This window comes from Mycteria americana, chromosome 23 (assembly GCF_035582795.1).
Source record: "Mycteria americana isolate JAX WOST 10 ecotype Jacksonville Zoo and Gardens chromosome 23, USCA_MyAme_1.0, whole genome shotgun sequence".
In the NCBI taxonomy this organism is placed as follows: Eukaryota; Metazoa; Chordata; class Aves; order Ciconiiformes; family Ciconiidae; genus Mycteria; species Mycteria americana.
In genome coordinates, this window is record NC_134387.1 from 5,573,666 (window position 1) to 5,594,820 (window position 21,155).

At 44.4% G+C, this 21,155-nt stretch overlaps 1 protein-coding gene across 1 annotated transcript in view; it reads right to left on the reverse strand.

The window, feature by feature from the left end:
• The window catches only part of XPO7 (exportin 7), a 50,319-nt gene that overhangs the window by 8,386 nt on the left and 20,778 nt on the right, over positions 1-21,155 (reverse strand). Inside the window, exons 5-20 of the mRNA XM_075523478.1 lie at positions 19,242-19,334; positions 15,827-15,931; positions 13,197-13,362; positions 12,559-12,632; positions 10,998-11,117; positions 10,609-10,755; positions 9,628-9,800; positions 8,450-8,643; positions 7,230-7,335; positions 5,748-5,883; positions 4,691-4,764; positions 3,513-3,584; positions 2,932-3,004; positions 1,613-1,721; positions 1,046-1,152; positions 465-553 (exon numbers count right to left, since the gene is read on the reverse strand). Of these exons, the coding sequence (XP_075379593.1) occupies positions 465-553; positions 1,046-1,152; positions 1,613-1,721; positions 2,932-3,004; positions 3,513-3,584; positions 4,691-4,764; positions 5,748-5,883; positions 7,230-7,335; positions 8,450-8,643; positions 9,628-9,800; positions 10,609-10,755; positions 10,998-11,117; positions 12,559-12,632; positions 13,197-13,362; positions 15,827-15,931; positions 19,242-19,334 (1,838 nt within the window). The remainder of the gene's footprint in view (positions 1-464; positions 554-1,045; positions 1,153-1,612; positions 1,722-2,931; positions 3,005-3,512; positions 3,585-4,690; positions 4,765-5,747; positions 5,884-7,229; positions 7,336-8,449; positions 8,644-9,627; positions 9,801-10,608; positions 10,756-10,997; positions 11,118-12,558; positions 12,633-13,196; positions 13,363-15,826; positions 15,932-19,241; positions 19,335-21,155) is intronic.

Sequence of the window (21,155 nt, forward strand, 5' to 3'; positions counted from 1 at the left end):
AATGAAAGAGAAGACAAAGATCTGTCACTGCAACAGACAGCTGACCTTCACCAGCCAAAGAGAACTCTGGAGCCAGACACCGTGCTCTTTGAGCAGCTATGCTCTCACCAAGAGGACAAAGACACCAACTGCTGTTGGCTTTAGTGAGCAAGTGGAAAGCTTTTGTTGCTGCTGAGACACAAGCATCCTGTTAAAGGCCTTTGTGCTTTACAGGTCAAATCTCTTTAGGTCCAATCGGAAAAACCCCAACAGTTCAGCTTTGAGCAGATTTCTAGGTTGACTTGGTTGCAGACAGATCAAGTCAAATCTATTTCAGGGCTTAGAGACAGGACACCGAGTACTATAAAAGTGAAGAGAAACCCCAGTCAGGATTTAGCAGGGAAATCAGGGCATTTGGATGCAGTCAGCCAGTTCTCCCCTCTGACAGACAGGATGACTCAAGTTTTAGGGCAACAGAAGGATACATCCACTCAAACAGCATCATGAAGCTGGTCTTGGCATTGAAGGCAAAGGCTATTCCCCTCAAGTCTCTCACCAAACCAACCAAAGTTCTCTGTATTGCAAAAGAAAAGATATGTTAAAACATAACACACGTATGGATCTCTGCCTCCCTGGCTCCACCAGCCCAGAGCCGCTTCCCTTCCTCCCATCCCAACAGCAATACAGCCGTTCTGTGCTGGATGCCTAGGTTAGACAGTTCTTCCTCTTCAGCGCCAGAAACCCTCTTTAATTTGAGCCAGTGCAGTGACAGTACTGGGGTATTTCATTCTCAGCAGAAGGAAAGCTGGTAGATGAGGCTCACTGCTTCAATTACAAACTACACCTAGACCCCAAGGAATACAGGGACACCACCGCTTCCCCATATGCCGAAAGAAAAGCACCTATCACTGCAGCATCTACTCGTCTCGTTCAGAGGGCAGAATGCCTCTCACTCTGCAGGAGTTACTTGTTCTCTCCTGTCTGTCTGAACGGAAGGCATCAAAGCCTCCTAAGGGAAAGAGAGTAGGGAGAGCATGGATAACAGGGAAGGTCCTGCCCAACTTACTTTTGCCTCTTGTTCATTGAAAGTATTTGTGCTGAACATCTGTGCCACAGTCTCAAAGGCAGCTGTGAGGGGAAGCATGAACTGCTCATACTGATCCTCATCTTCCCCTGAAAGAAAAAGAAGAAGTCAGGAGGAAATAGACTGCACATCCCTGCGCCCTGCAGTTCTCTCTGTGCTAGACATTCAGACATTGCTCACCCACGGAGCTAGAGGCAGAGAGACCACAGGTTTCCAGACAGGTGATCTATTACTGCCAATATCTAACTCACAGATAAAGCTTAGAACAAACTCTGCCATATCAGGAAAACGTTTGGAATATTATGAAGGAAAAATTTAGCCCCAGCCTTGGTGGTGTGCACCTCTGGACTACCTGTACTCAGCAACATGGCATCAAACCCACTTGAGCTTCTTTCCCCTCCTTTTTCTTATCTCATTTGGCTTTTCCCATTCCAGCATCCTTTCCTGGAGGAGCTCACAGATCCCTAAATAGCAGGACCCAGCATATCGCAGAGTCCAGCATCCAAACCACAGAGTTTTGCTCTGGTTCCCAGGAAAAGACCCGAGTACCTAAATCCACCATGAGAAGACGCCCAAGTGCAGTGTAGAACGTAGTCCGACATCTCATGTCAGTCAGGTTGGACTGATTGTTAATGCCCAGGAAGGAAAAGTGCTCACTCTGCAAATGGAAGAGAAGAGATGGGTTAAAGGGGAACCACCGCCTTGAATGGGCTCCCGGATCAAGGGCTGAGGATCCCTCATTCCCCTGCCTAATCCTCAGCCTGCGCAAGGATGAGAAGCAGCGAGCTGCACGGTTGTCTTGCTAACCATTTCACATCTGCCAGCCACCTCGGAGAACAGGCCACCAGAGGGCAACAGGCACCGCACCTGCACACCCCGGAGCGGTGTTCTATCTGCTGGCAAAGATACCAGCTATCATCCTTCATCTTGGAATTCCCCAGGACCAGATGAACAAGGAAGTCTTGCTTCAGCTCCAGAGCAGAGAAGCAATCTGCCCCCCCTTACTCATGGGGAGTCTTCAGGCATTAAAGTTGCTGAAAACCAGCCCTCTGCAGACAGATCCCGGGTTACTCTGCCCACATTCTCCACGGAAACAGTAGCCCCAGATAATGCAGTCTGAATGCAGCTTCTGGGCCAAACACAGGACGTGGGACTGCCTGCAAAATATCCCCTAGCTCAAGGAATACAGCACCTCGTTCAACCAGTCAACGCAAACCTTCTGGATGTGGTGATGGGAGTCTATGTCTACAGCATCGGAACATCAAATGACCACATGCTCCCAGAGGCAAGTCAGAAATCTGATACTTTGCTGCTGGCTTCTAGTTGCCCTTTCTAACATTTTTGATTTCAAGTCAGCGTCCCAGATCCGCACAGGGAGTGTCATACCGATAGTGACCAAGGAACAAGGCTGCTATCCTGACCGCTGCAAGTGATGGCACTTCTTCTAAATCAGCACTTTTAGAATGAAAGCTGGGGCACTGAAATGCTGTTATATTTTGCATTAAATTGCATAAACAGCGCTCGCTGCTGTCTGCCTGCACGTTCAGCAGTATCAGCTGTCTCCCGCATTTCTCTCTGGAGATGGCTGTCTTTCAGTGGAGAGTAAAGAGACCCCCCTGTTAACCCTTCAGGGATGAAAGGTACCACATAATTACATCCCCTCAAAATTGAAGGGCAGGCTTTGAACAAAGAGAGATGGAACACAAATCACATTTTCTAGAGGCTCATCTAGTATGATGGAAGCATCTGGGAGACAGGTAAACTTCCAAAGTGTGTCCAGGTGCTAAAATTAGGGGATTGCCTCAGCTGCACAAAGGCAGACAGAGGAGTTTGCTGTGAGACGAGAAACAGAAGGTGAAAGGACTTACCGTGTGATTGTTCAGCATGAACTGTACGGCGCTCAGTTTCACCAGCTTTCTAACACTACTGTACGTAAAGGGGGTGTTAAGGAAGCAGCAGAGTCAGCTGAAAACTTCTTGCAATGCTTGCAAAGCACTTTCCAGGGCAAAACTGCAAGGGGACTCACATCTATATTATTCAATATGTTCTAGCCTCTCTTCCATTTGTTTCAAGAGCAACCAAGTTGCATACACCTCTACTGTAGAGACCTGCAGTGACCGTTTTTATTTGCTCTGTCAGGAAGAGTAAGTAGAAGACCATAAGACAGACTGTAAGCAAATTAACCGTGGAAGTAAGCTACAAAGCAATTACGTTCCAAAATAAAAATAACTACATTATAGCCATCCGCTGCAATTCAACACCTAGATAGGACGTTGACCAAGCACTTGCGCTCTGCTCTTCTCCCTACCCAAAAGATGAAGCGGTTCAGGAATCTGTTACACGCAGAGTGCTCCTGTTCCAGCCAAGCATCTGGGTCACTCTTCCCCCATCCTGAGGCTTAAGCGTTCTGCGCACCCAACAGCTCTTCTGAAAAGGATATCCAATGGAGAGGTCATTGAGCAGCTGCAGCGTCTTGGAGGTGATAGGCTCGCATCGACCCCAGTACTTCAAGTTGGTGATGCTAGGGAAGAGGACAACAAGGATGGATCAGAGGGGTTTGCTCGGCTTCCCCTTTGCTGTGCGGCGGATTCTTCCAGTTCAAAAGTCACCCAACATCATCAGCTCCACCCTCCACCGAAACCACAGACATCACAAGCCACAAAATATTGGTATAAAATTACTGTACTTACATTTGGTTGACTAGAAAATTATCCTTCAGATAATCTTCACTACTTGGGTCCCAAGCTACACTGGCCCATACCCAGGCCCTTGGAATTCTGTGGCACTCCAGGGCTGGTTTCTGCAGCAAGGGTAAGAGAATTCTGCGGCAGTGACTACATGCAGACGTATGCAATTCTGCACCTGCACCATCCACTGTCAGCTGCAGAATTCTAGTAGCCCTTGCTTCTTCCAGGAGAGCCATTTCACCCCTTGGGGATGACGCGCAGCCAGGGTGCGCGAGGGTAGGCAAGGCCCCATGCACATAAAGATGGGGGCGATGCTAAAGAAGTCGAGGGGGAGCTAGCGGCTGCACGTCGCCAGGCGCACGGCACTGGGCGTCAGCATCGGAGCTACTGAATTGGTTCAAAATGCTAACGGAGGTTGCCAAAGACAGGACAAAAGCCAGTCGACAGGTTTGGTCCAGAGGAGAGCTGCCAAGGAACAGGCTGAAGAGGGTGCCTACCAGAGTGGAAGAGTTTTAAGAAAAGGACTTGTGCTACTCTGGTACTGAACAGCACAATTTGCTAAGAAAACCTTTGAAGGAGCAGTCCCCTCCCCATAGAGCTTTCGTGGCTGGTGATTGCCAATAGTCAAGTGATAAGGCACGAGTGCTTGAGGCTGTCCCCTCTCTGACTTTCGTTTTACTAAGCAGGCACTGGAAAGAGAATCCATTATCCCGGTGTACGGCTTATTTTTGTGTCTCCATAGCCCAGGCTAGAATCCACGGTGGATAAATCAATCCTGGATATTGTGCGTGACTTAAGCCCTGATAAAAGCTGTAATTCTCTCGAGTAGCCAGATGTTACTAGCTTTACACTGAACAACACTCCCTCATATTCCAGTTTTCCTGGTTACACCTTCAAATAAACCCTGGAATCTCTGATGCCTGCAAGCAGGAACACTTACATTTTTCCTATGAAGACACTCAGGACCATGGTCTCATCATTCAACCCCAGGACCTCTGAGAGACGGCGGTACAGCTGGAGGGGAAAAAATAACACCAATTTAAAAGCTGTCAACAAAACAAGTAATGATCAAGGATTATTTGTTTCCACTTGTTCTCCCTTTGCGGCACGCATGCCTGGGAGGGTGTATGCTCTGGGCTTTTCCAGATCAGTCAAACAATGCACAGAGATGCTTGTGATCTGATCCAGACCAACATTTGCCCTCATCACTGCTACCTCTTTTCTATCGCTAGTCATAGCAGGTTCAGATATTGTACACAGAAGCCGGAGCACTTGCGTTTCCTAGAGAAAGGGGACATAACCACTGTGCTCCTCCACCTGCACCTACATGCATGTTTCTTAGTGAATGTGTCTGGAACTCTAAGCCCCTTGTCACATCACTGCTCTGAAGTCTGTGAGATGGGGAAGGAAGGTCATAAGTTACTGGAAAGGAAGAGAATCTGATTCTACAGTAATGATGTTTCCATTCTTTACTTTTTTTTTTAAATTAAAAAAAAAAAAAAAAAAAAGGGGTATTTTGCATCTCTAAAGATGCACCAAGGCATTCAAAGTCCAGTACATCTACAACTGCCTTGCGATGAAGAGAATGGATATTTATCTTCACTTTAGAGCCAAGGAAGCAAGGCACAGATTCTAAGCTCGGGCTCCTCATGGGCGCGACTCGCGCACTTTCACAGGTATATAGGCTTAAGGGACTCATTTGAAGTCACAGCAGAAACCTGGCAGATAACAAAACTGAATCCAGGTCTCAAGTTCTGGGCTACTGTCCTAGTCACTGGCTCCTTCCTGACACATACAGAACATGGTATTTCAAAGACAGCTCAGGGTTTGCAATTTTAACACTGGACATGTATCTAGAAAACACAGCAGACAGGTCTTTTAAATATTTTCAGCTATAAAGAAGAGAAAATAAGTAATGCCACTTGCTTTCATTTAAAAAGGGAAGCTATTAGTGGACTTCATATCACCAAAGAGACGTAGCAAAGGGGACTGATTACCTTGGAAGACTTCTGCACCTGATCTCCAATATAGATCTTCCGGAACTGCTCAAAGAAGCTCAGCATGGCAAGCTCCAGCTTCTCATTCCCAGCCTGCGCCAGACGAGAGTCCGTCAGGTTCATCAACTGCAGCACCCTGGAGAGAGGTGGGGAAAAACACACCTTGCTGACGGACACTGGGAGAAAGGAGGGATTTCTGGCACATGGTGCTGTTTCCAGGCTGTGTACAACAGTATTTTTTACTTTCTGCGGGCACTGTCGTTTTGGGTCAAGAATTGACAAAACTGGTAACAAAACACTGACTAGGGCACACTCCTCTTCTGTGCAAGGCCATTATAAGGCTTCTATACCCCTTCTAACAGGGATGCAAGGCCTTGGTTTTCATTTGCTGCAGAAGTGAGTTTCGGGTGCTTTAGCACACTTACCCAGTGACTGGTCCATCATGTTCTCAAACCCACCTGCGAAACCACTACCTGTTCCCCTCACAAGAGCCAGACTCTAAACGACACTCCCACTTCAGCTTGGCTTTTGTTGTGAGCCCTGCGGAAACAATGCTGTGACCGGTGCACAGGCTCAAGGAGCAGACCTTGCTGGCAAGGAATGGGTGGAGGGATTTTAGAGTAAATAACACGCATGCAGCAGAACAGGGGGGACAAAAGCAATGATGCTCTTTATGGCAAGTGCCACAAAGCACAGAGTGGGAAAGAAGATAAAACGTAAATAGATTTCTGTGAAATCTAGGAATCTAGGTATCATAGACGCTGGCACTAAAGGTAGCTGAGACATATATGGGATCTCACTATTTCCCCATCAATAACTCATCAGCTACACGGGAAGCCAGTGCTTGATGTTACCTATTAGCCACGGCTCACCAACAGGCCAGCTTCCATACATTCACACTTTAGCTCCTTTTCCTACCCTAGTTTCCAAGCAGAGCAATTAGGCTCTGGACCAGAAGGCACTCAGCGTGACTCAAGGTTGTTCATGAGCAGTAAACTACATGTTCCCACATCCATCAAATAAAGCTTTCGCTGGAGAGGATTTACAATCCTGAAAATCCAGCATGTGTTAGACGACGTTATAAAGTTTTAATGGCTATAGAAAAACTACAATATTCACAGCATATTTATGGAAAAAACTCACTTTGGATTATTACTAGGAAAAAGACTTTTCCCCCCACCCCAGCAAAGAACCATCATGCATTTAGTTCTACTCCAATGCATGCATTTAAGCCCGGTATAATTCCCCTCTTACATGCTCTTCCCCTCTCATTCTCTTTCTTATAACCTAGATTTCCCAATTTAGCCAAGCCACAGCAGAAGTTTGCTGACTGGCTCTAGCCAGTGCCACCAATCTCTTCTTTCAGGATGGCCAATGTTCTTTTCAGTGAAAAGAGGGGAAGAACATGGTGGCAGCTTCACAATAGCAATTCTTTCGTTGACTTCAAGAGTGGTGCAGCTAGAAAACAGTCAGCATCCCTACCGACAAACCAACTCGCCATCCATCGCATCCTGCTCATCCGTGCTGGCGAACGAGACCCTACCACCAATCACTGCCCCGATAATATAGACGAGCCACGTCAGGCGCCCTGAAACCAACAGAGGACATCAGAACCAAGCACATCACACATTACATGGAGGCAGCAGAGATTTGCATGTTATTTTGGCAAAGACAGGATTCACGAGGAGTACCTTTCTGCTTTAGTGCCCATCTACACCAAAATTACTCAATTTCCCACTTGGTGGAGAACAGGCACGACTTTACTAGAAAAGAAACAAGAATGCTGGGTCTGCCCGGAAGATTTTCATTATTTAAAGCTATTCCACTGCAGAAAGCCACTTTATTGTAAAAGTGTATTCTATATATTTAAACATGTGCAGATGCCAGCAGGCAGCGTTTATTCTTTCAAAGTACATGTGGCTGGTGGAGAAGTCAAAATCATATGGAGTTTTGCCCACACACACACACAAAAAAAAAGTACTGTGTTAGATCAGACAATATTGTTTTAGAAGGAAGAGGAACAGTTTCCATACTTGTGCTGATGCGCTCAACTCCTCCGCAAAAGGGGACGCCAGCTACATTATTAAAGAGGGGGGATAACACAGCTATAGCTGAACCTCCAAAGGAACTGCTTCTTTATGGCCAGTGTTAAGCAATTCCCAAACCAACCAGCCGTGCAAGTACAAAACCTCCAAGCTGAACCCACCCAACGCTGCGGACAGACACCCTCCTTCAGACAGTGGCACCAGCTGAAAACCCCACTCCCAGTTACTCATTACCAATCTCCAGCTGGAGATTTCTGCCACATAGCCAGTGGGGAGGTTCAAATGAGCACTCCGTATCCCGCCTCAGACAAAAGAGGGATGGGGCAGGCAGTGCTGACCACCAGTGAATGGGGGAACATCCTCATAACTTGTCTCTGAAAGACTGGGCAAGGAGATGCACTACATTTCCCCAAAAAAGGAATGGCGTCAGCTGTAGGACAGCAATATCTTCAGCCAGCACTGCTGTGTGTGTTGGGAGTGTCTGTCCACAGCCAAAAATATTCTACACCATACGGGCACCTCTCCAAGGGAATGTTTGTGAGAGCTGCTTCCCCTTTTACGGATTTCACCAGGAATGCAGGCTTCTGAAACGGTACTTTTGAGAACGGGCAACCTACTCTGCAAGCTCCCAGGCCACAGTCCTCCAAACGCGCTCACCTTCTTGTACGGCAACGTCCATGGGGCTGGCAGTGGCACTCTGCAGCAGCTCCTGGTAGGACTGGGCTGACTGGTCAAAGAGCTGCACAAGCAGAGCGCAGGTCTTCTCATACTCGCACCGGCCAATGGTGGATAGCTGATCTAGCTGCTGTTGCACAAGGCCAGTATCATCCAGTGGATCCTCCAAACCATCCCTAAGCAGCAAGAAAGCAGATCAGAAAATAATTTAAAATGCAGACGTAGGTTAAACCGTAACATAAGATTACTTCTACCAGGTAGAGGATGCTTTCCTAGGCACAATTCCAATGAGTAAAGTCTCTGCCTCTACTATTTGTCACGATGGAGAGCTACACAGACTGACGTAATCATCTGATCATTACTGCGGCCATAAATCAGAGGAACAGTGGGGGTTCAGTGGAAAGGCCACCAGGACCTAGGATGAGTAAGCTCTTCTTACGTCTTTAACATTTATCCAGGTCTTTGAACAGAACGTGCAGGGCCAAGAACAAGGTCTCTGGTTGTCTTTGTGTAACAAAGCTTTCCCATCTTTCTCAATGTTTTAGTTGCCTTTTCCTCTAAATACATTAACCTCAACCCTAAGTTTATTGCGAACTCCAGAACTAGCTAAACCTGCCGTTCTTCCCTTGCATTGCTAGATACCTAAAAAGGGATAAGCTGATCAGTCTTCCTTAAGAGAGGCATTATTTTTCTATATTTGACCATTTGTCTTCATCAAATACAAACACACACAAGGTGGAATTCATCCCACACAAATTCAGGCACTGCAACAGAGTCCTGTAGGCTGCCCCTACACTCAAAGGGGGGGGAGAAGATACTTTTAGGTATAATTTGTGCCATCCTACAGCAGAGATCTAAAAATGAAGTGACTCGCACTTTGCATACTTATGAATTGTACCCATAACATGTCAGAGACCACTCAGATCAATCTCAGCCATTTGAGACTGAGCAAAGTCTAAAAAAGCCCAGCTCTCTTTTTTATAAAAGACAGAATATGCGATTTTGGTAAGCCTCCCTTAGAAGTCCTTTGGTGACTCACAAAACTTCCTGCAGTCACACCCATTTTTAAAAGAAAACTCAGAAGAGACACACACTGGAGCCTTCTGCGTTAGACCCTGGTGCCGACAAGCAGAAGCGCTGCCATCTCTCTGCTTTCTTACCTCAAGATGATGTGCACAGATTCCAGCCTGGACGTGATGTAAGCTTTTGTGACTTCTGGTGTGTACGTTTCGAGCATGTGAGGCTCTGTGGCTTTAACATAGGGCACTGACGCAGCCAGCCGCTGCCACAAGCTTAGGAGATAGTGAACGCTGTTCGGCGCAAACTCCCAGTGCTACCAGGAGCCAACAGAAAGAAAAGGAAAGGAAAACAGCGAGTTATGGCCTTGATTATTTTACCCCTATTATTTTGACTCATGTAGCATTACATATAGCAACATCTAAAAGCTTTAATGATCTGGTTGCCAATTTTAACAATGAATTTCAGTTCACACTGAATTCAGTGGGCATTATCAGCATTCAGTAAAGACTGAAAGATAATCCCGAGTTCCTAGGCTGTGTAGCTGAGGCAAAGTCTTTGGTCCCAAACTACTGCCGAGCTCATACTGTAGTCTGCTGCAGACAGCTCCCCAAACAGAATGTACAGTTTAAAGCTGTTTTCCAGATAAATATTAAAATTTAACAAACAAAGGCATTACGTAAGCTATACAATTTTTTAACCATATTCTGTGCAGGGGTGTAGTTACAAGCTGTATACCAGTGGAAACTCAGTGGGAAAACGGCATGATATTCATATTACTAGCAATCCCTGCAACTGCATTTTAATAGTGAAGCGATACATAATTCTAAAAATAAGCCTTATTTAACAAGTTTTTTTTTTCCCCTGCTAGGACATGGAAAGACTCTGGAGAAAAGACTCAACCCTGCCTTCCCCCACATACTGCTCCTGTTCCATTCAGTAGGAATTCACAGAATAATCAATGCTATGCCGCAGGATGCTGTCACGGAGTCTGCAGCGTTTTTTGGTAAAAATAACGTACAGCGAATTAAGGGGCAAAGAACAGACAAGAGGGTTATAATTTTGTTTCAAGAGAAGACAAGGGGCATAAACACCCATCGAGGGTAAGTAAAACCATTTTGTACCTGCAGGCTGGTCACGGTGAAGTTGGCAATGAGTCGGATGACCTCGGGGTAGTTCTCCACCTTCACCAGCTCTCCCAGCTGGTAATTGCTTTTCAATCGGGCCAGCAATCGGCAGAACTCATGGTAGTTATTCGGGTCTGACAAACTCTGAGAGGAGAAAAAGAGGAGAAGAATTGAGAAACAGCACTACTTCGCAACACATGGCAGTCAGCTACAAGTGGTGCATATTTGCGGTGGAAAGGTAGGAAATGGAAAAGAGCAGCAAGATGTTGCACCCGTCTCCCCAGTGCCACAAGTGGGACACGTACATTAGGAAGTATTTTTGGTGAAGAAACTTGATGCAGAGGAAGCAGAGACACACTGCCACTGACTGCCTCTGAAATACTCACCTGTGGGTTTTCCAGTATTCGTTTAACTCCATCAACGAGATGAGATAAAAACTTTGCTCTTTCCGCATTGTTGAAGAGGGATCTGCGGACAGAGGCTATCTGCACTAAGCAGGATAAAACCTAAAAGGGGCAAAGAGAATAAATAGAAAGGGAGGGATTAGAACAATAAAATGAACAGCACGTTTCCTTTTCATGACACAACAAATCATTTAAGTCTGATGCTCCTTTGCATGCTACACAACAGCTCCTTCATCTTTGCAATTATGTGTAGTCTATGTAAAAGCGTAGAAACAAATTACAGCCGAGATAAAAACCACATCATCCAAAGGAACATCTCCATCCTGACAGTCAAAGGTACGTTCCAAACTCTGTCCCAAAAATGCTGGGATTTCTTCAGATAGGGAATGCAGGTCGCATAAGACTGAAAATACACTAGGCCTGGCAGGGAAAGCTGGTAAACTTAACACAGGCTTGGAAAAGTATCGCAGAAGATAGAAGACTGGCAAGAAAAAAATTAAATTGTTCTCAACCCAAACCTCTGAAATGTAAATCAAGAGTAAATTCCAAGGGTGCAGCTGCAGTAGTAACAGGCTGGTGAACGGGGTTTTGAAGAGCAGCGGCAGTCAGTTATGACTGGCACCCTGCAATCCTTATCCAGAGGCAAAGCCCTGTTCCCCCTGACCGGTGTAAGGACTACCTGCTCAGCTGCTAAGGCTCTCACTCTCGCTGGCTCTTACATTTACTGATCAAAGAGGCAGGACAATTAAAGGCGTAATTCCTTCAGATTTCTATTCAGTAACAAAAAAAAAAAAAAGTGTCTCACACTGTTCAAGTCTCTCATGAATATTTGAGGCTCTACATTCAGAATTAGCAAGTAACCCTTCAACATAATGAACAGTGCTGAGAGTCTCAGCAGAAAAAGTACTTCTGAAGGACCCTTCCCTCCCTAGCCAAAGGGCATGTTTTCATTGTAGCATTAATTACAAAAAATATTTATCCGATAGACAAATGCCTGGCAGGAAATTTTTTCCAAGAAGAAATAATCCAACTTTTAGTTCAGCTGTGCTATTGGCCATTTCATCCAACTGGGACATGGCCTAGTTTTAAAGTGTGGAAGGAGAAATTACAGTCCTCGGTCGTGCTCCCAGACTTGCTACCTACTCGCAGTATGGTTTTAGGGTCAACTGAGCAATACAGTGCAAATAACATAAACTACATCCCTCAAAAAGGGCTTACTGGAAGAGCAAGCAGGCAGACTCTAAGCTACATGAGGACAAAGAAGTAGGTTGGACTTTCAGCAAACAAGCTGCTCTTAGGTCAATCCAAATCCAAATTTGAGCTTAGCTCAAATCCAAAACCTGCAGATGCATCAAAACTATCAGCAGCGGCAGCACCAGACCGGCCTCCTCTTTGTCACTGTAGCACAAGGCAGTGCCATCAGAGTCAAGGTAGCTGGCTGAAGTCAGCCTATGGCATTTTAACCAACTGTGAGTCTCCCGGATGAATCCTACAAACACTTTCTGGTAGCGGAGTCTGTAAGGAAAATAACCACTACACTTACCAGAGGAGAAAACGAAGGAGGGATGGAATGATAAAGATCAAAAAACAACTGAAGGGTCGAAGAATCCAAGAATGCTGAAACAGAACGGAGCACTTTACTGAGAATACCTTCATTTACTGCTTTCCATAGGTCTAACGCTTATCTTATCAACAATGGCATGTGTACTTGTCACATGAAGTACCACACTATAAGAAAATTTCCAAAGGATTTTACGTTTTTACACAATTGCCTTTCCCCAAAATAAACCCAACCCACTGGTACTTGGTACCCAAGAGAAAACTTCAGGAAAATATTTTAAGAGCACAATCTGTGAAACTGCCTGCAAAATGACTGGCGAGAACAGCAAGGATGTTGAGAACAGGTGCCGAGTTATTTGTTATTTACATTAAAAAAAAAAAAACAGATTACTGTTTCTTGAATTGGCAGGTGTAAGACTGAAAGGGTAGAGGAGTGTTTTTATAGCTCGAGGTAGCCAAGCGAAACTGAACTGCGTTCATAATCACACTAAGGAAAGGCTGGATTTTACATCCAGCATTGTATGCAAAAGTTTATTTGTTAAGTACAGAGAGGGCTTTAGCAAGTCACCCATGCTTTCAGCTATATGCTGTAGATTAGCCCTCCTCCTCCAGCAAGATTACCTGATCTCCAACTGGTTGGGATCTGCACAGTGCAAAGATCATCTGAGGACTCGTCTGTTGATGTGCCAATGAAATCAAAGTTCAGGCAATTATGTGTGAGCTTAAGAAGCTGCATGAGCAGACCATGCTGGCTTTCATCATTTAGATTCAGGTTCTTCCCAGAAGCCTATAAAATACATCGGATTAAAAAAAGTAAAAAGAAAAAAAAAAATCAGGGTGACAGCTGAGTTTGAGGCAGTAATTGAACTTTAAACAGGATGTGGCAATCATAAGGATTATATGCCACAAGCACCAACCCCAGCTATCCCATACTTTTACGGACAGCATGTGTATTTACATGCTTAGTCTTTACATGAGATGGATAAACAGACAGCGCTTTCTTTTTCACTCGGCTTGTACTGCACAGGAGAAAAGCAGCCAGGCTTGCCAGCTTGCAATTATACTGTGAGATTCGGGAGATAAGGAAGTTCTCATTAAGGTTAAACACAAGAATACATTTTCTGCCTCACAAGCACTTAGCAGCAGGGAATCCTGTTCCTGCAACTAACCCTCATATGGAAATGAGTGCATTCACTTTTGTTGCACAGATGATCTGCATAAGCCCTGCTCCGGTTACAACACTCTGCTATGGGCAGGGAAAACAGGGATACTCTCAACTAACACAAAGAACTCGATGGACACGAAATGCTAGGTCATTTCACTGCCGTTTAAATGTAGCACTCAGGCTTGTACTCCAGGGCCAGCCCAGCCCATCTATCCTTTGCATTATTGCTCTGTACTTAAAACAAAACTAATTTCTTCCAGCTTAAGTCTATTGCAAATAACACATTGCACCATGCTGACACTGCCAAGACCAGTGCTGGTGGTCGCTGGAATGTCTTCCTCACTCTCTCCACTGTATCACAAAGACTTACTCTTCTGAGGCTGCCTAAATGCACCCTGTTTTACAGCCATGGATACAGATGTGACCATCTGTTTCTTGCAGCCCAATCCTCCCCACTCGAAAGGATCACCTTAGGAACTTCTGCTTTATACACAGAAGCTTGAGATTGCTACTATTAGACAAAAAAAAAAAAGGACATAACTTGGGTAGCAGGTGTTTAATCACAGGAAAACACGGATGTTGCACGAGACAACAGAAAACATTCCAACCCTTCTTAAACCACAGCGTGCCAAGAAACAAAAGCAAGATGATTAAGAGTTAGGGTGGAAAACTAGAGGCTTCCTCCCGAGACAAGCCATGTCCTTCTAGTCTCTAGGTCCCCAAGGTCATGCAGCAACAGTAGTGTGGGCAATAGCTCAGCCAGAGCTACACGTACAGGACAACAGTAAGAGTGCAGTTCTGGGGACAGCAGGTTGACAAGCTCTGGTTTATGCCTCCTGGCTGAGTACAAGCACTTGCTGAATTTTCTCCAACAAGTCTGGGCAGTTGCAAGGACCCTGTCCTGCCTGCACCTCCCCAGGCGCTTCTTTTCACAAAACTAGAGGAATCCTTTTATTTCTGAGACCTCTAATTGACCATCAAATGCACCTGAAATAAGCCAATGAATTCAAAAGTTACCAGAGCTGTTACGGTTCAGGAGGATGGGTGCATGGGAAAGGATGACTAGCATGATTGTACAAGCCTTGCTTCCTTTAGAAACCAGGAGGAGAAAAAAAAAGATCCAATTACACCCACGTACCCACCTTTATTACTGACAGAACCAGAGCTGCTCATTTTGAAATATCTTTAAAATAAAATTTCCTTTTCACTCTTTGTGCTATTTGTCAACTTTGACACTTCACTCAGCTGGAAGGATAAAAGTTAAACTAATCAAATCTGTGCTACTGCCACTCAGTGTATTGGGGTAGACTTTCTCATAAAGGGCTATTCTTGAAGGCACCATTAGAACTCCAGATTAGCTTTTCTAAAAAGAAACCTGGTGCAGAATCAAGAATTTTCTTCAGATAATCTACCTGCTTACAAAATATACAAGGGCTACTTCAGCTGAAAGAAAAACTGCATTTTTGGGGGGTAAAACCCAACCCTACTAGCAGAGCATTGCTGCTTTGTCCCAAGATAAGTATTTTTAAAGCAAGTTAACTCATGTGTGATAATTAGCACAAAATAAAAACCTGGGGAACACAAGACAGCCTAATATTTATCATGTGTTAAAACATCAAGGACAACCTTTAGGCCCGATCTACTAAACATATCTTCACTAGGATTTTTTCTCTCACCATGTGGGTTTTAAACTGAGGTTAAAAAAAAAAAAAAAGAGACAATGACTTATTTTACAGGAAGCTTCTCTGCCAGTACTGTAAATCAAAGATATTTCAAATGTAAAACAAACATCTCATCTCTTTCCTGATGCTTTAAGACAGGAAAGTTTAACCCAAGCCTCATGGTCCAGGCATGTATGTTCAACCAAAATTGCTGAAAAGAGTTATATTTCTGTATTTGTGACACGTTCATTCTTTTTCCTTAATACAAACATAAGACAAAGCTTTCCTGAGAAATAAGTGCAGAACACAGCTTTTAGAACAAGAGTGATCGTTCCGGGAGAGTTACATCAGAGGGAACTTCAGCCCAAAGTCTGTCACCCCAACACAGAGCCCCCAAGAGAGATGACAAACGATGGTTTCCTTACCTGTTTCAGTAAATTGCATGACAGTGTGAAAATATCAAATAAGGATGAATCTCGGAAGGAAGAGGCTATTTTCCTGTGCTTGGTCAGTGGATGAGTAGTATCCGCCTGAGCAGAGAGAAAACCAGCGCTTAGAACTGGCGGGCAGAGGTGGAACAAGACCAGCAGAACCCAAAGGAACCCTGTTAAGCACTGGGACATCAAGGTTTCCCTCCCCAGAGCAATGTCACACCAGCTGGCTAAACCAGGGGGATGCACTGCCACTGCGGTACGCGCTGCTACTGCAGAGCAGTGGTTCTTCCACGGATAAAATCACATTGCTGGCTGTTGACAGGACTTTCCACCTACAATACTTACGATGCAGTTTCACCGTACCCCTGCCAGAAAGCAGGGATGGGTTTACTCTCAAGTTCATTTAAATCTCTTCCAAAGCAGGATAAACGGCAGTATTTTCAACAGCACTGAAGTCATTTTAGAAGCTTGAATACTGCTTTGAACACTGCTTGAACACTGCTCCGAACTCCTAAGAGTTAAATCCTACCTGAAGCCGCTGGGCAGACACATGGTCAACTACTAGCAATTATAATTCCCCTCCTGAACCTGCACAGATGAGAAGAGAACTAGAAGGAGAGTTAACCAGTGACAGCCAGTTTGGACCTTGCTGTATGTATTATAAACTCCAGTTCTGGATCTCTCACCGTATCAGAATAAGAAGCTGACATATGATCTAAGAGGCAAATACACGCATATTGCTTTATACTGGATAACAAAGTCTCCAACTGATTCAAGCAATGCATTCTAGCATGGGCGAGCACAGGTGAACGGCAGCGCAGGTTACGTCACTTTGTAGAGTACTTTCTAGGAAGGGGAGAAAAGTGAAGTGATATGTCACATCTTGGCCATTTATTTGAACACAGGCTGGCAAAATTCCACTTGCCCAGGCTAAGTTATTTGGCGGGCAGTTGGTTATCACAGTGCATCTGGGATGGAGCCTTACTGCAGCCCCGTATAGAGGCACGCAACTTGAACCTCCATTTTCTTTACGCTTTTGTTACTATACTTCTGTTAACCTTAAATATGCACACATCTCATCCAGTATTGCAGGAGCCAGTACAGCTCGAACCACTGCAGACCTCACTTTACCTTCACAACGACCCCACGGAGGATGCAAACACTCTTGTCTCTTATATTATAGCTGAGAAAAAGAAGCCTTGCATCACCCAGTAGTTGGTGGCAGATCAGAACTGGATCTAAATTTGTCAGGTGCTCTAACGACTGAATTATCATTCCTCAGCTCATGCTATTAGATTTCAGGGTCTTTAAGAAAATGACCATTATTTACTCTCTCCATGGTTATTTAAAATCTCATGTATTTCTGGGCTTGTGGCAAATGAGCATTTCCTTTTTCTTCACTATGAGGTCATGTGGCTTAAATCAGTGAACTTCTACAATACAGCGGACAGTCAGTACCTCTGGGCAAGTCTGTGCAGTACTTACAGGATGAAAACTGATACTTCAAAACAGTTACTAGCACTTTATTTTATTTGTACTGTGAGCTTTTGGAACAAAAGCTTTAGTAAACAGAGCTCTAGAGAATTCAGCTCTCATGCGGTGTAGTTGGAAGTTTAAATAGTTATCAAAAAAAGCCTGAAGAGAAGCCCCACAAGGTTGGGTTTTTGGGGGGGGGAGGGGTGGGGGTGGTGTTTGCTACGTACATGTACATGACCCCACTCTGGTAAGCAGGCACACTGGCAGATTTATTATTTTGCAAGTAATGGCAATTTTAGACTTTCCAAGATGAGTCACTGAATCCAGCCCTGTGCAATTGCTGACACAAAGCACATTTAGGAATGAGTAGTAAACTGTGGCAGATTTAATATCCAAGATATCAGGAAGAGATTTTTGATCAAAGTCTTTAACTTTGTTGCTTATTTTAGTATCAAGCTGTAGAGACTCGGGAACTGGGAGAGGTGACAGTTTCTGTGCTGACCATTCTCCTGCAAGCAGAAGCTGTAGCCCTGTACAAAGATAAAGATGCTGACAGACACGTACTAATTTAAAGAGGTAAACAGACTTGCTTTCATCCTTGATGCAAGGAAGTGAAGGACCAGCCCTCTGCAGAGAGAGTTAGGATTGTACAAAAGTCTGGGCAAGGAAATGGTAACAGTAACAAGACATGGCTTAAGAGTTAGGAGGAGAGCTATGGGTTAGGATTTACTGATCAGGCCAGGCTTGAGGAATGAAAGTGAATTTGGGGTCTGAAATGGATGCAGAAGCCATTCAGATCACAGTGCAGGCCTTGGGAAGTTCAGCAGAAGAAATCAGTGCTTTGCCCTGGCCAGGACAAAACCTCCTCCTCCACTTCCAGTTCTGAAAACAATTTGCAATCATCCTTCAAATCCCACTCAAGGATCTCTCCATTCCAATGCCTGGATTAGTTAATATACCAGCAAAAATGAAAGGTTAGTTTCCTTAGTAAGGTATTAAAATAAAAAAAACCAACTTAGCTACACTTGGTCCTCTTAGGAAAATTAGACACATTTATACACATGGCAACCCTCGCGCTGTCTTAGGACAGTGGTAGCCGTCAATGGTGGTACAGCAAAGTCTGCCTGACTGATGAGGAAAATGATGTAAGCTTAAATAGCACCAAGTAAAGCTGCTTGTTCCAGCTTTCAACATAAATAGCGAGAGGCAGCATAACATTAGAGGGCTCTACAAGCCACCAAACTAACTAACCTTGAAAGACTTGCTGCGGCTGGCATGACTGGGTGCCATGCCAGAGCACCACGGACTCGGCGTGCCCAGTCTTTCTTCTACCAGTCACCCAGGGCTGGGGCTGTGTAAGGGACTCACTCAGCCCTGATAAACCGGCAGAATTTGAGAACTACCTGCTGGGAACGCTATGAAATTTAGTACTGAATGAAAAGGATGCTTTAAAAGTCTGCACAATTTGACAAATCCTCTTTGTTTCGTCTCCCTGGTCAACACGTAGGAGGGCATGCTCCATTTACTTCTTGGCACAAGAATGCTGTGAGCTGAAACAAGGCACAGGGACTGACAACAGAAGGTGCTAGGGATGTCCTCATGCTCATGGCTTTGTCCTCACTAGGTAGGCTTGGCTAGTTGCTTAGCATTGCTCTTTCCTTTTTCATCTCAGAAGATTACATCAAAATATGAGAGAAGATGGACGATGCCAGTGAAACAAAACAATTCCTCAGGACAGGAGATTTCAGCATCTTACCACAACAGTAAGTGACTGCGTAAAAATAACAACAACAAAAAAAACCCCAAACGAAAAAACCAAAACACCCACCACACAACACCCCCTCCCCACCAAAAAAAACCAAAAACCCCCAAACAATGCACAGACACACAGCAGGACACAACAATATGAATGAGAAAATTGGACACTTACTTCACTGAGGAAGGCTGTAGCACTTACTTGATTAATTTCATTAGTTAGTTGGGACAGGATTGTCACTCCTATGATGCAGTGCTCTACACTATCCTAAGGAAAGGAGGACAGGGAAAGCAGTTAGCAGTGCCAGGATGCCACCGTCATTCAAAGACCTTTCTTCTTGGAAGATTTCTAGACATGCTTGTCTAGAAATGCTTTATCTTTGTAGTATTGTGACTGGAAAAAAGCCCGTGAGCAATACCAAGCAGAGAATTTAAAATGTGCTTTTAAAGTACCTGATGTTGTTAACAATGCAAAGGGTTCTAAAGAGTTCAGTAACATGAGCTAATAAAAATGGGCACCTTTTATTTAATAGTTTAATCAACATTTTTGTGTTATGCCCTAACTCTGAAAAGATTTATTTAGATTTTTTTTTTTTTTAAAATCAGTTTGTTTAATTTTAACAGAAGCTGTGGTAAAACATCCAGAAATTTCTGCAACATTAGGATGAGTATTAAAGTTGCCAGTTGAAAACTCTGGGAAATAAACTTTTTTCTCACTCCCTTTTTCAACTACAGACTTTGAACAACATGAGCAGCAGCTGACCAAGTCTCTCCACATACCCGCCCCACCACCCTCCTGCCAAGAAGCACAGCCTATCTCCCAGTGAAGGGAGCCCATTCTTCACAGCCTGCTCAGCCTCTGGCTGCGCTTGAGACTGGCAACAAGGGGCCAATTGTGAAATAAGTCTGTTACAGATACCTCTTCGCTAGAAATGGTAATCCATTTATCAAATGATTTAAGAGAAACAACCTGTATTGTTCCTTTGCCCCAGTTTCTGTTCTGTAACTAATAAATGATGTTTCCTTTCCTAGCTTCACCTTGCTTTGCACCTCCTGCACAAATTACCCTGATCTCCAGCTTCAAAGACTGAACTCATCTGCAACAGAGAAATTCAAGCATATTTAGGCTTGGGACCGTGCCCACTTCTTTACTGGAGCCATCTCTTGATGACCATCTCAGTATTTACGTGACAGTATCTAGACAGAAGCCACTGGAAAACCTTGCTGAACCACGTCTTTAAAAATGTGCAGCCTCCTGTACACTTTAGCAGCCAGAACAGGTAACTTGAGCAAACAGGAACAGACCATCTCAAACTGAACACAGCAAGTAGATGTTCACACCATTTAATTAGGTTCCTGATTAAAAAGCACACATTCCCCATGTCATAAGCTGGGAAAGCGAGGAGTCTAGCTCCAATAATTTCAGCTAAGAGCATCTGCGAACTATTTGGGACACAGTTACCAGCCCAGAAAGGAACATCATGTTTACATGACTTAACACCTTCTAGATCCCACTTCACTGCAGACATCTGTAAATGCCTAAAGTAATAGTCGTTAGCCTATTGCATGAATGTCCACACTCTACCACTCCAGAATTAAAGCCTTGTACACATTGCATCTCCTTTTCCACGCTGGGAAGAATTTCTGGTCATTTTGATCTCTTCTACTGTCTTCCTCCAACTTTTGATTTTGGGACAAATTTCAGAGCAAATAAATCAGTATTCATAGTGTTACAGGATTTACTGATCTCTCTGGGAGGAAGTTTCAGTTTGGAGACAGCTGTTGATAAAAAATGCAACCTTCTACCTATACAGCCTTTTGGGTTGGGAGTGAAACCCTGTACTGTGGTGACAGCATGTACATTTACAAAACAACAGTCAGGGCTTCTAAAGAAAATTAACAATAACCTTTGTGTAACACGCTAGTTTTAAGCTATGTTTTGTTATGATAACTCAGCTAAATATCAAACATGACTTCCAAGGCTGTATCACCCTTGCAGTGAAGGAAAGCAAGTCAAGCATGGCACATATTTCCCTCATAGACAATAAGCCCATGTTTACCATTTTGCACGAATCAGCATGGTGTGTTT